Source organism: Peromyscus eremicus, chromosome 6 (genome assembly GCF_949786415.1).
Source record: "Peromyscus eremicus chromosome 6, PerEre_H2_v1, whole genome shotgun sequence".
Lineage (NCBI taxonomy): Eukaryota > Metazoa > Chordata > Mammalia > Rodentia > Cricetidae > Peromyscus > Peromyscus eremicus.
Window position 1 is genome coordinate 26,480,483 of NC_081421.1, and position 18,294 is coordinate 26,498,776.

General features: G+C 42.1%; 1 protein-coding gene across 1 annotated transcript in view; it reads left to right on the forward strand.

Moving 5' to 3' along the window:
- Nucleotides 1-18,294, forward strand: part of Tnik (TRAF2 and NCK interacting kinase) — a 414,277-nt gene that overhangs the window by 254,291 nt on the left and 141,692 nt on the right. The window contains exon 4 of the mRNA XM_059265292.1: nt 10,384-10,509. Within this exon, the coding sequence (XP_059121275.1) occupies nt 10,384-10,509 (126 nt within the window). The remainder of the gene's footprint in view (nt 1-10,383; nt 10,510-18,294) is intronic.

Sequence of the window (18,294 nt, forward strand, 5' to 3'; positions counted from 1 at the left end):
CACACATGCACACACACATAGGCAGGCATGCACAAGTACATGCACATGTGCATGCACACACACAATTTAAAATTAAAAATATAACAAGATAAATAGGGACAAATTGGTTTGGATCATGAGTGAATGAAATACTAAGACAAGGGCTTTATAAGGTTTTTTTTTCTTCTTCTTCCCAATACACCACTTCAATCAAATTGTCCAGAGGAAAACTCAATGTATACATGAGTTAAAAGAGGTTTTATCTTGTTAAACGTTGAGTTGAGAAGCCCTTAAGTCTTTACCTCTTTTCCAAAATAATGCCAGAGCCTCCTCAAAGAGCAGAGCATGTCAACAGCAGGGAACTGTGCTTCACCACCCACAGGATCTCCAAAAGCCCAGCTTCCTGGAGTTCCCACCTCCGCCTTTATGGGTCCTTGTAGATGCAGTCTGTGGCCAGCTGCATCTGTTTTGGAAGGCTACCATAGAAGCTTTCCCCCATAGTCCCAGTAGAATGCTTTGCACATTGTCAAAGGGCCCAGGGAATGTTTGCTGAAATGACCAAAAAGTAAAATAAAAATCCATCTTAGGTTGTTGGGTAGAGTCAAGGAGACATGCTATCCCAAAAACATTTGGTTCTTTGCTCCCAAAGTGGGGACATTCTATAGAGTGATTAGTGGCCTAACACACACTAATATATTAAGCACAATGGCCCAGAGCAAAATAAAATGTCTAACACTGGGTGCTTGCTTTGAGCCAAACACCTCCATTCTTAATACACAAAACTGGAAACCCCCCTCCCAGAGGGATATTGTTATTATATTCATTTGACAAATAAGGAATTGAAACTGTAAGGCTTAAATAAGTTACCCAGACTCAACAGATAATAAATTGCAGAGGTGATAGGGAATCCAGGACTCAGGGTGTACCCCCATTTCCCATAGCTATCTTATAGGATGGGAGGCAGAGGGGTAGTACCAGTGCATTGCCTTCAGAATCAGGGGTTTCCTCTATTAGGTGGGTATACAGATGTCTCAAGCTTGGCTTGAGGCTAAAATAGTATATAATGTGCAGTGCATGATACGTATTCCATCCTCGAACATGGTTGTAATTAGTCCTGGTGAGAACTTACTGAACGAGACAGGGTTAAATAAGCATGGAAAGTGTTTTGGAGTGTGCCCTGGAATGTTGTACTTGTCCTGTAGTAACCTGTCCTGTGATCTACATGCCACACTTGAGTTAGTCAATATATGTGACTACCTTGTGCTCAGCCCTAGCTTGGTCGCCTAAGTTACTGGGTTGCTAGTCTCATTGTGTATAAATAGTATGCCTCTTTCCAAAGTTAAGCACCATGATGGGATCCGATCCAAGAAAAACAGCAAGGCCACATTCCAGAAACCGAACACCAAGACCACCCACTCATGAGAAAGGGTGTCAATACTGGGTGATTGACAGGGACACAACCTTCCAAAATCTTAATATTCCAGCACCCTCAAGAGACTCAACACTTAAGCAGTAACTTTAGTCATGGGGTCAGTTCGCTTTTAAGACATGTACAAAATATTCAAGAGGAAACCACCTGGGCAGTAGAAAATGCCCCTTGATAAAATGGCAGCTGCGTGAGAGTCACAGTAGGAGAAGGCCTTGGTTAGAAAAAGAAAAGGAATTCAGAAGGGCACTCCTGTGTATGGAACCACCCCCAAACCCATAAATTCCCTTCTGAGGCTCCCCTGCAATAGAGATCCCTGGGGACCTCTTTTTGAGGGTCCTTGAGGTCTTTAGTAGGCAGAATATTTCAATAAAGTACATGATGAAAACTTCAAAAAGTGAATTCCTCTTTGTCTCCATTATACCCTTTCCCTTTGAGACAATTTTCCATGATGTGATTTTGGTTTTTCTACTGCACGCATAAACATGGGATGCTTCTTTAAAAAGAGAGTTGAGTTGCCCACTCCATATATACGTCAGCATCTGCCCTTATCACTGGTACAAACTGACCACCTTTGGTGGCTTGTGTTTGTCCAGGTCACCTCTGATGGCTTATGTGTGTCCAGGTCACCTCTGGTGGCTTATGTGTGTTTGGGTCTCTGCACAGATTCTTGCATGCTGAGTGCATGGCTTACATTTGGGGCTTGCTCTGTGTGCGTGCCCACATGGTAGAAATACTGCTTACAACAGAAAGATCGAGTGAGGCAAAGTGATGGAAAGAGAGGACATCCCCCGGAGTCTAACACCTCCAAACTAGAACAGAAAACAAATTCATTTTGAAAAACATTTTCCTCTGATGGTTTGTATTTGATGGTGCCTTTCATTTGTTGACCTCCAAGCAGTAGATCAAAATTCTAGGATTTCTCTGGGCTCTCGAATGATATTCTCAAGTATGCGGATGAGGAAGTTGGCAAATCGAAATTCCAAGGTTTGGAGTCCTTGTCCAGTGCTGTTCAGGTCCAGGTCTTCAGGAAAGCTCCTCACAGTAAACATGAGCCCGTTTACAGCTTCATGCCCCTCGTCTGTGGTGCCAATACTCCACAGGCTCCTCTTTCTGACCCTCCTCTTTTCTGGGCTCTCTAGTTTGGGTCTCTGTGAGTTCTTTGTGGTTTAATTTCTCCAGCAATGCTTTGGCTGTTCTCTTAATGATTTGACTCTTCTGTGTTTCTCTTTATGAAAGTTCTCTCTCATTTACAACCTACTGACTGGAAAGAGTTCTCCAGTCAGGAACAAGGACGGTGTGCTGCCCTTCTCTGTAGCCAGTCACAGATTGCCAATGCAGAGCTTGAAAAGAGCAGAAAACTGGACCAAGTTACAGGTCACAAAAAAAGGGTAGCTACTTTTCCTGACAACCAGAACCAAGGGGAGAGAGATTGGCGGCCATGCTTCCACAGGTGGAGAAGGCCACCCACTTCAACTCCCATAGCTGGTGGCTGAACTGCAGGTCTAAGACACCCGAGGATACAAGGCCCCTCACTTCCAGTGGACCGAATGAATGACGTCATTGCGAGGGCTGAAGGAGACGGATGAAAAGAGAAAAACCCTACAAATGATCAATCTTGCCTGATCAGACATCTCCTAGCTGAGATATTTTAGGACATGCTGGGCCTGTTGCTTCCCTCTTCTATACTACACCACTAAGTGTAAATAGTACTTCTTCTTTCATGGGGTCAGGCTGAGAATCAAACCTATTCACTGGTAAAATGCTTTATATGAAGAGCATGGTGACATTTCTCTGTCTCTTGCAGACAGATATTCATCTTTTTCTCCATGGCATGGTATGCCCTCTTAGGAAGCAATACACAATACTCCTAGCAGCATAAGGGCTTTGGAAAACATAATTTTTTTTCGTCAGAAAATTACTTCATTCTCAATCACATATCTCATGCTCTCTCCTTCTCTCCACCAGTGACATCACTGCCATTTGATCTTGAACTCAACTCAAACGTCTGTTTCTTGGTGCCAATGAGGTCAGCTTCCACATAGCCTCATGAAGGCATTTGTTCGTGTGTTTTGTGTGCTTTTTCTTTGTCACTTTTTGTTATATATATTTTTAATTCTGATTTATTTGCCTGTTTCTTTTCTAAAGAGAGAAAGAAGGCATGGGATTCAATGAATGAAGAGGTGGGAAGGATCTGGGAGGAGATGAGGGAGAGAAAACCATGATCAGAATATATTATCTGAAAAAATATTTTAGATATAAATAAATAAAAGCAACGCTCAAACTACATATTATACATCAACTTTGAGTACACTAAAAAAATGCCAGTCTCCTTTTGGGCATGCTTAGGCAGCCCCACTTGTACAGAATGCTCTTATGTATGAAGACTCTACTGAAATTTTCAAGCAAACACTTTAAAAATAACTTTTATCATTTGCAACTATTTAAGGAAATGTAAATTTTTCTTCTATATTTGGATATGAAACAAAACAAAAAGATAGTAAGACACAAGAGGCAATGTGACTTTAAATTTCCTAAGACTGAATTTTACATTTCTTTGTTGTCATTGTTATTGAAAATAATTTTTTCATATACTATATTACGATCATGATTTCCCCTCTCCAGACTCCTCCCAGATCACCCATCTCCCGATCCACCAAACTCCACACCTGCTTTCTCTCACTTTAGGAAACAAACAAGCAAAGAAAAAGCAAAAAAAAACAGAATTTAATAAAATCAAAAATATTAACAAAGAGAAGGCATAAGACATACTCACACCCAATAAAAACCCAAAATCAAAACCCATAATATACAAACAAAAGACCAGTAAGAAAAAAAAATTCCTAAAGAGATATGAGCCAAAAAGTCTACCAAAAATGTCATTGAACTCATTTTGTGCTGGCCGTCTATCGCTGGGCACGGGGCCTGGTCCTTAAGTGTGGTTAACATACCCAGTGCGACTCCATTGGAGAAATCTAATTTTTCCTTTGCAAGCTGATGTCAGTTGGAGATAACTTCTTGGTTAGGAATGGGAGCTTGTGTCCTCCTTCTCCCGCTCAGCACTGGGGCCTCATCTGGCTTGAACCTGTGCAGGCCCTGAACATACTGCCACAGTCTCTGTGAATTCATATGTGCATTGGTCCTATGTCTGGAAGACATTGTCAGTTGTGACTGGAAGACACTGTTTCTTTGGTGTCATCCATCCTATCTTACACAGCTCTTACAATCTTTCTACCTACACATATCCCTACACATATCCCTGAGCCCTGAGGGGAAGGCTTCAATGAAGGCATTCCATTTAGGACTGAGTGTTCCAAGGCCTCTCGCTCTCTGCACATTCTTTAGTTGTGGGTCTCTGTATTAATTTCCACCTGCTGCAGTAGGAAACTTCTCTGATGATGTCTGAGCAGAACACTGATCTATAGAGATAGCAGAATGTTGTTAGGAGTCATTGTATTTGCTATGCTCTTTTAGCAGACAGCAGTATTTAGTTTTCTCCTAGGTCCATCCATGGCCTATCTAGTCTTAGGTTCTTGGCTACCCAGGCAGTGTTAGGCAAGTGTTCTATCTCATGAAGTAGGGCTTAATTCCAATCAGATAGTGGTTGGTTACTCCCACAAAATTAGTGCCACTGTTGCACAGGTGAACCATGAAGGGAGGTCACCGTTGTAGATCGCAGGGTCTGTAGCTAGGTTAGTGGTTACCTTTCTTCTCTGTTAACTTGCAGAGCACCTTCCAGAACCCTGAGCACTTGTCAGTAGAGGTGAAGACTCTAGTTAGGCACTGGCTTGACTTTGTAGTGTTCAACAAGGTGTGTAAGTGTTGTCTTCAGCAATGGGCCTTGCTATCACTTTGGGAGAGCAACCTATTGTCTTGACAACAGCCTGGGTTGTTTGGGGATTTATCCATCCATGTGATTTTTACTTCTCTATAGACTTGACACAGTTTTATTCTTGTTTCAAGGGTTGAGAGTTAGACATTGGCCAATTTGTTTTAGAGCACAAGAATATTGGACATTTTATTGACTCCATTTTAAAATTCCTATATAGAGATACTTAAGCAGCATTTCCCTGTAATATAAATATGCAATATTAAAATCCCCCCTTATTCCTTGAGAGCTAAGCAAATAGTTTTGTATGTTAACATACTCCTTTCACTGGGGAGCCAAGTCAAGTCCTCTCTACCCAAGTGAAGTATGTTTCTAGGCTTTTTCTACTGAGTGCTTTGGTTTAGTCACCGTGGGTAATTGCACATGTCTGAGAGGTTTCTGTAGAAAATTCAGGTCACTGGCTTTGGAATCCTGACAAATCTAGAAGCGAATCAGAGCCCTAATATTTACAATGAATATGCCGGGGGAGTTACTTAACCTCTCTGGGTCTTATTTACCTCGTTTGTAAAGTCAGATCCTTAGAAACAGCTCCTTCATTCAGCCGCTGGGGGTCATTAAGAACACTACATTAGGGCCAGTGCAGTATCTTGGAGAGCAAAAGCTTAAACTTTAGTTCCTGGAATCCCATACAAGGGAAGGAGGAGAGGACAGCTCGACAAAGTTGTCCTCTAACCTCCACATGTGCATGGTGGCACAAACATGCTTATACCCATGAATCAACACGCACATGCACGCCACTGCCACTGTTTCTACCGTCACCAATAATAAAAAGGATTAATATGGCACAGATGTGCTCTGAATATTAAAATATGCACATACAGCTCCTGGCACACAGTGAACATTACATAAAGCTGGTTTGGGCTGCTAAAATTTTAGAACCATAATCCTCTGCAAGCTGTTGGAGATGGCTAGCCTCAGGGTTCTGCCAAAGCATGTTTCCCAAGACCCCATTGGCTATACCAGTTATCTGCCAGGCTCAGCTTCAAGGAGAAGAGTAATGAACTCTTGATTGGGGGGAGGGGTAGCCAAATGCCATGTTCATTTCTTTTCAGTTTACCACAATTACTAACCACTGAGTAGATCCTTCTGATTCTAAGGGACCAAATGGTTTTTACATTGCTAGGGAGGGTACGCTCAATTAATCAGTCCATCCCTTCTGAAGCAGCTTAACTAGGTTTCCTATTCACATCCATAGCTGAAAGTAACTGACCCTGGGAGAGCTGGAATGCCATGCCTGAAGTGAACACCATGGATCAGACTGGATTTTGAAGTCTTCTGGTTGAAGTGGTAGATTTTTGCAAAGGAACCTGTTACTTTACAAGCTGAGACAATTTGGTGCCATTATTCTATTTTCAGTGTGGTCCAGTGAGCATTAGTTTCTCAGGGATCTTGTCCCCTGTGCTTATGGCTTAAGATGTAAGAATAGTTCATTTACAAAATAGAGTAACGGTGTCCCACTAACAGTGTCCCACCGCTAGTCTAAGGCTGAGGAGGTAGTTCAGTCGAGGGCTTATGATTCAAGCATGAGGAACTGAATTCATCCCCAGAACCTATGTTAGTGTGGTAGCATGCACATGTAATCTCAATGCAGAGGTAGGTTGATCCTTTGGGTATGCTGAATAGCCAGCTTAGCCTGTTGGACCCAGTCCAGGCCAGTGGGAGACCCTATATGAAAACCCAAAGATGGGTGGAGTCTATGGAGTGACACCTAAGGGTGTCCTCTGACCTCCACATGCACACAAGTGTGCACACTGACACACACAAAACAAACAACTAAAACACAAATCTTGCTGCATCTAATTTTTGCCTCAAGTGCTCTCTTTATTTTAGGGGGAGTGTTGTGCCTCCCTGCCCTCACTGGGATACACTGTGAGGCTGAAATGCTTGTGACATAGTTGCATGAGTTTCTGTTGTCAGTTGTAGCCTGGAAGCTGTGATAAATGGCATGCTCACTTACAAGGCCTTAGAAGGTTGAGATCAAGGTTATGTATTAGGACTAATTAACCATGACCCAGAGGCCCATAACCATGTTTAGAAACAATGCAATGTAATCTTAAAATTCAAGTGACTGACATGACGCTGGATGAATCTTGTTATCTATTGATTTTGTCATCATTGTTGAGAAGACTGGCCACCATGTTTATTTTGTACCTCACTTTGTGACCTTCATATACCTTACATAGTTAGCACAAAAACTCAGCTTGTAATATTTGCATTTCATTGTCGTTGGGAAACCCAGGTTCCAAAACAGTAAGTTGCTGTTCTAAGATCTTATGGCTCAAAAATGGCAGATTCCAAACTTGGCATGTACGCTAATGACCCATCCAACTGTTCCAACCACAAAGTCATATTTATGCTTTCTCTGTGGCCATAATTAGCTCAGTTTACCTTTACATAGTGATATAGACCTTGTTCTTGCCTCCCATTCTACTTATTTGAGACCTAATTGTGCACTGAATGACACTGTGGCTTAACTTTTCTTAGTGGCACAGTAAGCCCTCTTCAGGCATATCCATCACCCATGATCTTGTTGAGCACCCAGGAGGCAGGCAGCAAATACTTGTAGAACTTGCCTGATTTCCAAGGCTGCCTAGAGTGGGCCTGTTAGGTGCAGTTGGAAAGTAATCTACATCTTTCTTTACCTGCATAATTCCTTTTTTAATGGAAGTAGACACTGGTACCCTCAGTATGGTTCTTCCTCTTTATAATGAGGCTCCCCAAGTAAAATGAGGCTCACATCCTACAGAGAGAATTAAAAGAGCTGATGTCTACCACAGTACAGTGAGGCGCATGCCAGGACCCCCAAGAACTTGAGGGTCTGTAAAGGTCATTCTCTCTGCAGGCCTGCACTGGAGTGTGGACTCTGCAGCAGCTGCAGGGAGGAATGCCTGGTCAGCAATGCACCATCCACCTCCTGCCTCAGCAACCAGCCCAGCTCAGTCCCCTAAGTCTCCTTCTTCACCATTAGAGCCATGCACCTCCTTAGCTCAGCACCCCAATTCTGTGATCTATTTGAGATTAACTAGTTTTTTTTTTATTTAGTTAAGCTACATGACGCATAACATGCTTTTGTTCTAAGCCTACAATTTTCTGATTTTTTTTCTCCCAGTAAACTTGTTTTGGTTTTTGTTTTGGTTTTTGTTTTGGTTTGGTTTTGGTATGGTTGGACAATGACATCATTTCATTACTCTGCTTCTTCTAGTATCAACTGTTTATTGAGACAACCCTACTGCAGCTCTTAGCGTTGGTCCACCTGCAGGCATTGTTCTTGTATTCACACATAAACAGAATTTTCCTTGGTACATGGGATGAAATACCAAACAAATACTGGCAAGATGTCTGTGGTGATGACGGATGGGTAGGTGTTGGCAAGCTGATTAGGTGCCACAAAGGGTCATATGATCTAGGTGGCTAGTACCAAGACAGGCAGATCAGGAGACTCTTCTGGGAAGCAACATTGGAGATGATGTCTAAAGTGGAAGAGAGTAAAGTCTGTGGAATAGACACCCACGTGTCAGTACAAGTACAGCACAGTGTCACACACACACACACACACACACACACACACACACACACACACACACATCATTCAGTGTGAAGAATCATGGGGTGTTGCCAGACTTAGAGGTGGGACCCTGACATTGCCTTGGAGAATCAAGGAAGACAGCCCTTCTTGGGGAGTGTAAATGAAACCTCATCAGTATTAACATGTAAAAGTTATGAGAAGGGAAGAATACAGCACCCGTGTGAGGCTCTGGAAGGACCCTGCATTAGCACACATGTAGGATGGACAGATAAAGGTGCAGAGACATGTGGCATGGTTCCTTGGTCATGATAACATGACATCTTGCACTCAACAGTAGTCTTTGCTTACCCCTCTGTCTCAGGCTCCCTGGTGCAGGACTTCCCACCGAGTTCAGGAAGGAAACACTGTTTTGAAGTCCGACTGGAGTGCGGACACATGTAAGGTCAGATTGTGGAGTGCACACACACACACACACACACACACACACACACACACACATAAGGTGAGATTGTAGAGTGCACACACACACGTAAGGTCAGATTGTGGAGTGCACACACACACACACACACACACACACAAGGTCAGATTGTGGAGTGCACACACACACATAAGGTCAGATTATGGGGTGCGCACACACCCACACACATAAGGTCAGATTGTGGAGTGCACACACACACATAAGGTCAGATTATGGGGTGCACACACACACACACACACACACATATAAGGTCAGATTGTGAAGTGCACACACACACACATAAGGTCAGATTGTTTAGTGCACACACACACACACATAAGGTCAGATTGTTTAGTGCACACACACACACATACACACACACACACACACACACACACACACACACACACTCATAAGGTCTGATTGTGGAGCGCACACTCGTGCCCTCCAGGATCAAGTCAGTAGACTCTAAGTGGAAACTGAATGAGTCTTGTATGTCAGGAAACTGACTCTGGAGTCTTTTTATGTCCGCACTGCTTTTCCCCCCTTCTTTCATGTTGAGCTCCCCGAAGGTGATGAGGACTCCTGCTTTGTGAACTCCCTCAGATCTTGGAACTCGCCTTGCCCCTTCTCTGTCTGACTTTCATTGGCTTCAGTCAAGGCACTTCAATAGAAGGACACCTCAAAGAACTGAGCCTTACAAAATGTAAATCTGAGCCCATGTGTTTTCCCTTTCTTTTCCCAGCCTTCCCTGGGTGTGATCAGGTGAACATCAGAGGAAAATGCTTCCCTGAAGCCGGCTGCAGGTTTATCTGACGGCCTCCAGGTGACGCGATGGACTTGCTTCTGTCCTCCCGCCGATGACGTGCTCTGTCTGTTAGCGATACAGTGTTAGATAGACACCGTGAGCAATAGTGTTAGCCCCCTTGAGCTGCCAGTGTGTTATGCTGTGAACATTTTCATTTTAACCAAACAGCATAATGATCCTCTTTAAACAACCAAAGGAAAGACTGATAATACATCAGTCTTTGCTGCCGATAGTATTAAAGAATAGAATTCTCCCAGTAACTGGATTTTCATGCCCACTATTTATTGTTCTAATACAGGATGAAGAGGAAGAAATCAAACAAGAAATTAACATGTTGAAGAAATATTCTCATCACAGGAACATTGCAACATACTACGGTGCTTTCATCAAAAAGAACCCTCCAGGCATGGATGACCAACTGTGGGTATGTAGCACTATGCAGATATGTGTTTCTCTGTCCCCCTGGCAAGACTTGATGGAGTGACTTCACATTTGAAATACTTAGCCTGTGATTTTCATAACATTCTATTTTCAAGGTTTTCTCCCTTCTTCTTCAATGCATATATCTATTTTTCATTATCTCTAAATCTTTCTTCTATCTCTTTACAAATAAATTTACTCATTTATTGGTGGGCATGTGCATGTGTTTGTGGAGGCACACATGTATGTACAGGCATATTGAGGTCAGAGGTCAGCATCAAGTACCTTCCTCTGTTAGTGTCCACCTTGGATTTTTCTTTTTTTGACAGAGTATCTTCCTGTAGCTGGAGCTCACTGGTTTAGCTATACTGGCTAGCCAGGGAGCTTGTGAGATCTGTCAACTTACTACCCCAGGGCTGGGGTTACAGGTAAAACCACTCCATGCTCAATTTCTTTCAGGCTGGTGCTGGTTGTCTGTCCCACCAATGGCAATTGACAGCCACCACCCCCCTCCGGGCTGTGTTCAGGGCAGATTGTCCTTTTTCACCTTTGTGATCTCTGACACTGGGACTTGTTATTCGCTGGGTCCTTCAGTGGGTACAGTGCCATCTCTGTCCTTGACATTCAAGGGAATTTACCTCTTTCACTAGTCTTGTGAATCAGCCTCAGTGTGGCCCATTCAGTGGAAGGTGGACCACTTGACCTGCTTCTCTTCATGTTTTGGGTCTCTGCTCCTCTTGTGTCATGCTGTAGGATTGATGGCTCATCTTCCAGGGCTCTAGTTAGTGTGCACCACACAAATTCCCCTGAGCGAGCATCTGGCAAATGCCAAGGATTGTGATAAACTGTGTGCCTCCAGCACTGAGTGTTCCATGGACATTTCTCCAGGCTCAGTCTGGGATAGAAGTTCCTCTGCTGATGCATATGACATTTAAAATCCAACAGAGATGGCAAAAAAAAAAGTCTCCAGTGTGTGCACATGCTGACCAAAAGAGATGTGATGACGTCAGCTCAAACATCAACCAGATTGCATTCCATTGATACTGAACATTCAGCATGTGGAGGGGAAAAGATCCACTGGGAAATTCCCCTCAGAGGGCCCATCTCCAAATTTAACGTAAAGGTACACTATAGGGCAAATGAAGTATGATGGCAATGATTTAATATGTCATGTGGTTCGGAAAAAGTTCCATTTAACTTAACGGTAGTCTCTATCTGTACAGTAATGTGAATGTGAAGGTTAGAAAATAAGGTAACAGGAGAAAATAAATGTGAATTCACACTCTGATGGGACATGACAAGGAGGTAAGCTGCAAAGCAAACCTTGATGGACTTGACTATATAACTTTTCAAAATTATTACAAAAAATAAAATAAAGATGTAAGTCACTAATTTAGGAAAGATATTCATTTCATGTATGATGAACAGAATGTAACAGCCTTCAGATATGAAGGATTTGCATAATCACTTGGGTTAAAGTAGGAAACTACTAGAAAGGTGAGTGAAGGCCAAGGCAGCAGCTAAAACATTAAGAATCAGTTACCAATAAAGATTTATTTTTAATGTTACTCCTGTAGATATTGTAAACTCAGAGACCTCAGCAAGAATTCAGTGCAATTTCCCACCTACAAGATTAGCAGATAGTTTTTGATAACTACCATTCATACCTAAATATCATGGAAATGCATGTTGCTACCATTTAACCCAAGGACAGTTAGAATACACACAGTTCTCTCTCTCTCTCTCTCTCTCTCTCTCTCTCTCTCTCTCTCTCTCTCTCTCTCTCTCTGCCTCTCTGCCTCTCTCTCTGTCTCTCTGTCTCTCTCTCTCTGGCATATACACACACACAAAGAGAAATGCATGTATACATATATATGTATGTTTGTACATACACACACATGCATGTATATTCCAAAGAAAATTCTTTTGTTTTGAACCAGTATTTCTTTAAGCAGAAATTTATTGAAAGGAAAAAGGAAACTTTACATATTTACATAACTTTAAATATTTACATAACTACATAAATAAATTAGCCAATAAGAAATTTACTTAACTATACAGTTAATTAAGCTAAACATAGATTTATTCTTATGAATGGATGGACATTAACTATTGTGGTAAGATTATAAATTCTTTCTTAAATGTTATAATTAAATATATTGTCTTTTCATTTTTATAAGAAAGAAAACTATATGTTTTTACATATGTTGACAAGGTTGAAATCTCTGGACTAAACACACAATAATGATGAGGAGAATATTTACTTTTGTGGGTCATTTCAGTCTTTTAATTTTTAAATTAATTTAATTTAATTTTAGAGATAGAGTCTCTCTGGATAGCTCTGGCTGCCCTGGGCCTCACTGTGTAGACCAGGCTGGACTTGACTCTGACTCCCAATTGCTGGGATTAAAGGCATTAACTACCACGTCCAGCTATTTTTCATTTTAAATTTATTATTTAAAAGGTAGAAAATTAAAAATAATATTACACACCCAAATTAACCAGAACCCCAAAACTCAACAACTTGGTGAACTTCTATACAATTAGAGTAGCCACTGGAGATGGAGTTATGGAGCTTCACATTGGATTTTATACTTTCTCTGTTGAATATATTTTTATGCACATATCACCACGAAATCAAAATGTCTATGATACAGTTAGAACTAGAAAAACAGTTAGCTTTATATCCTCTTTCATAACTCTTGGCCTTCACCTGCATTTAGTCCTTCTGCATCCCTTAGTATTTAGACTTTCTTGTTCTGTTCTACATGGTGTGCTGTACCCATATGTACAACAGATGACTCCCAGAGAATGACACTTGTTTTTCCCAGTTCATTGCCAGACTCTGGGGGTACCCCTGTGCACCCTTGAAGTCTTTGCTACCCCAGAATGAATGACTAATCCTCTCACAGCCCCTGTGCTTGTGAGGGAATCCACTGCCTTGTGCAAGAGGGGCAAGAACTCTGTTGTGACTCCCTCTGCCAGTTCTACCGAGGTCTAACTGGCAAACTTTGATAGTGTTGGGGAGGATGTGGTGCATGGGGAACGCTTGCACACTGCTGGCGGGGCTGGCCATCAGTGCAGCCATTGTGGAAAGCCTATGGTGGTATCATCCAACAGTTCAGTTCTGTGTGTATCTACAAGAAATGACGTCATTGTGTCCAAGAGAAATCTGCACACCCATGCTCCTTTGCTGAAAGTGTTACATACAATACAGGAGCAGAGCTGGCAACTTTATGCAGTCTGTGGCTGTTGATTTTCTTGTATTTGGGCAATTTTTTACAGATTGTCCATTGAGGAAAGGAGAGGGGTAATCTAGCAGACTTAACCCATTTTCACTCTTTTCCTAAACCCTAGACTTTATTTTTATCTCTTAAAAACAGCTGCCATTTATTGAACACATATTGCATGCCAGGCATTGGACTGATGGTTGAAACAATCCTTTTTCAAATTGATATATAATTCATAGACATAAAATTTACATTTTAGAAACATACTTCATCATTCTTTTATATTAATTTTCTTTTGCAGCTGGAAGGAAATTTCACTGCCATTCTCTTGCTGGGCTCCAATGAAGCTGAAAGAGGTGTTGAGGAAGCAGGGTATGGTGGGGGGTGAGGGAGGGGGTAGTAGAGCACATGTGACTGATGGGAAAACTGAAAGAGTCTTATCAGTCTATGCTGGGTGAGAGGAGGCAAGGAGGGGTGGGCAGATATGTGGGAAAGGAGAGGGAAGAAGAGCAACTAAACAAATTGTGTTGGAAAATGTCACAATGAAACCTAATATTTGTATGCTAATTAATATAGCTATGTATTATACACAATACATTATACCATGCAGCATATGCATATGTAATACTTTATCTGTGTATGTATGTGCATATATTAGGTATTATGTGTGTATATTGTCTATGATAATTATATGTGTGTGTGGTGTGTGTGTGTGTCCCTATGTTTCTCCTAAACATCTTCAGGTGATCTTAAGTAGGCATTTGAGGAAAGCAGCAAACCTTTGCATGTTATGGTTTGTCTGGAGGTTGCGGTAGACTTTGGAATTGGGTTGGGCTTGCCTTTTCCTCCTGGCCAATTGCTTTTCCCATGGAGATGGCTGTGATTTTTGAGAACCAAGAGCTTGGTTGTATATATTTTCACTGATTTGTTCCTCAATCATTCTTTCATTTAACATGTACCCACACACATACACAACATATACATATACACACATATACACAAAGACAACATACTTACCAGTGGCAAGGTACATTTCTAAGTATTCGTGATAATCAGTGAATAAAAGGGCTTCACGGCTACACGTCAATGCAGCTTACATCCTTGCTGCAGATCACCAACAATAAGCATGAAGAATAAGGCAGTTGCAGAAGATGCTGGGAGCTCATGAGTGCCTGATAAACCAGGGAAAAGTTAGTGCGGTGCAGGTCAAAGCTGCAGGATTCCATAGGATGGATTTTTAGAAGCCCCCCAATTTACATCTTAAAATCCTGCCATGATTACATTATATTAGGAGGTAAGGCTTGTTTGCAGTGCTGGGAACCAAACCTGAGGCCTTGAACTTGCTAGACAAGCCCTCCGTCCCTGAGCCATCTTTCCAGCCTATAAGAGGCCAAAGATTGGGGGAGAGTGGTTAGGTTATGAGTGTAGAGCCTGTATGATGGTGCTGATGCCTTATAAAAGAGAGCTAGTAAGCTTTTCCACTCTCTTTTGTAGAAATCAGGAGATGTCAGGTGGAGACAAGAGAATCAGAAGTTCAGGGATATCCTTAGCTATATAGTAAGTTTGAGGCCAGGCTGGACTACAGGAAACTCCACACCTTGCAGAAGAAGAGGAAGAATTTTAAGCGACCAAAAAAGAGGTCAGCAGTTTGTGACCAGAAGATAACCCTCACCAGAGCCTGACCATGCTGCCTCTGGAATTGTGAGGTATTTTTGCTTAGCAAGTCATCGAGCCTATGTTATGTGGTGCTTTGTTAGGATAGTGTGAATTAATACATGGTGGTGAGTGGTGTTGTCTGGGTAAGCCCTGCTGTGGGTAACTTGAGGAAAGGCATTGGAGGCCTTCCATTTCTTGGGAACAATGATGAGTCACTGTGACTGGGGAAAAGTGAGTAGAAGGTAGAGATGCAGGAGAGTGACCTGAGACAAGATCCTCCATGGTCTTGCTTGCCATTGGCAAGACCTCGGCTTTTATTTCACCTGAAGGTGGGGAGCCTTTGGGAGCTCTCAGGAAAAATAGGATCTCATGCACAAAATGAAGCCATCCTGTTGGTTGCTGGTTTGAGATCAGACTTGAGGGAGTCAAGGTAGACATGAGGAGGCCAGTTAGGAGGCTATTTTCTTAAGTGTTCTGATTACACTTCCATTGCTGTAGTAATCACTAGTCTAAAAGCAACTTGGGGGAAGAACAGGTTTACTTGGTTTACAGGTTACAGTCCATCCAGGAAACCAAGCCAGAAACTCAAGGCGGGCCCTAAAAGTGGGAACTGAAGCACCGGTCATGAGGGAAAGCTAGTTACTAACTTACTCCAAGTGCACTTTCAGCTCCATTTCTTATCAGCCCAGGTTGATCTTCCTAAAGGATGGCACTGCTCATGGCCAGCTGGGTCCTCCTACATCATTTGGCAATCCAGAAAACACATCACAGACATGCCCATCGGCCAGTCTGATGGAGGATACTCTTCAGCTGAGGTTCCCTCTTCCCTGTGGTGTCGAGTTGACTACCAAGATCAGCCATCACAGGAAGCTAACCCCTTTCTTGAACTTGGTGAAAGGAGAAGTGGTGGCAGGTGTCCCAGGGTGACCGGGAGACTGGCCTCATGTCTGCTGGGTCAGAAAGCTCTATTGTTCTGACCACCCCACTAGCAATCTGTGACAACATCTCTGTCACTAAGGATGAGATCAGGCCAGGAAAGGTATCCTAAGGTAAGAGCATACTTTATTTTTATAATTGCACTTTTATGTGATAAAAAAAAACCTGAGTAATTGGGGGTCAGTCTAGAAACAACAGGAAGCTAGTATTAGATCATAATAGTGATTGAAACTGGTTACAAAATATAGTAGTGCATACATATTTCAGGGCCTCTGCCTTGCTATATTAACAAGAACAATGGTTTACAACACTTCCTGCCTACTTACCGATATGCCAAGTTCTGTTACTACACTATAATGCTATGACAATGTTAGCACTGCCATATTATTTAAATATTTGTAGCCAATTTACAAATTAAAGATTAGTATCTCCATTGTAAAAATTAAGAAATTTGTTCAAGGTCTCAAAGCTTATCAGTAATGAAGACAATATTTTTGGCTTACTCTGGGGTATGTGATGTCAGAATCAAGCCATTAAACTTAGTGTTTATCCCTTTTTTGGTCATGAAAAAATGGTTCTGATATCAAAAGTTGGTGTCCTGAGTAGGGCTAGAGCTTTAGGTTTCAATAAACTCATTTTGAGATCTAAGCATGGTGGTTCTGGGAGGCAGAGGCAGAGGGATTCTGTGAATTCCAGACCAGTCAGGGCTACATAATGAGATCTTGTCTCAAAATAATAAATAAAAATTTAACTTCATCTCTGATCTTTCTTTCTCAGTTTCTCCAGTATTTAAAAGAATAGTAAAACCTTTGTGCTATTAAAAATGCTGCTATGAGGCATAAGAAATACATGTGTGGGAAAGCACACTAAGCCTTTTGGGAATGATTTATCAAATAATTGTAAAGGTCAAAGATAGTTGATTCTTCAGACTATTGACATTTTGCAAGGATCACGGTAGTATAAAAATGTGTTTTATAGAGACATAGACTACACAGCCAAGAGTAGCACTTTCTAACATGTGTTGCCTGAGGTCGGCCTGATTGCATGAAATATTCCTCCAATACTCCTTTGGCCATGGCTGGAGTTCAGAGGTCTGAAATGTATGTTTCAACAGGCGACATGTGTTGTTGCAGACTTCTGATTGAATTGTAATCTGTGAGAACTCTATCAGGGCCTGTTGTAAAGATAAACTCTTGTTTGGTATCAACTCCACAGAAACACAACCACTTCTGATAATGGCCAAGTAATTCTCCTTTATCAGCTGCTCGGGCCTGATCCGGAAATCAAAAAAGGGAGCGCTTTCAATAAAGATTCTCATCTCTGAGAAACAGTGATGCTCTGACACACAGCGTCACCATCTCATCTCTCTCCCACATGCCAGGCCTGCCAGGCTCTCTGGGTTTGCTGTCAACCATTCAGATCCAGAGGGAGAGAAAGGTGCTGAATATGAAATGGACGAGTTTCTCAACAAGAACAGCATGAAATCACACATATTTTGCCATCCTTTTGATTCTATCACAACATTCACAGATCTAGACATTGCATGAAAGGAAATAAGTTTCTAATTAACTTCTGAAATGTAGAGTGGTCCAGTATGATGGCAGATGATTGGACTGAAACAGCAAAATTAGCCTCTCACTAGATTGCAGTGATGTGGATTTCTAGAGCAGAAAGTTAAGATGTTATGTTGTGGAGTTGGGGAGATGGTTCAGTGGCTAAGAGCTTTCTGTACAAGCTGAGGAACTGAGTTTGGATCACAGTGCTAAAACAAAAAGCCAGGCGTGCCTGAGTGCTTGCCTATAACCCCAGGGATGCAGGAGGTGGAGATGGGAGGACCACTGAGGCTTGCTGCTTTCCAGGCTAGATCGTGTTCAGTGAGAGACCCTTCATCAGGGAACAAGACAGTGGAAAATGACTGAGCAGAACACACTTACCTGCACATAGAAACATGCTTTCTTGCACACTTG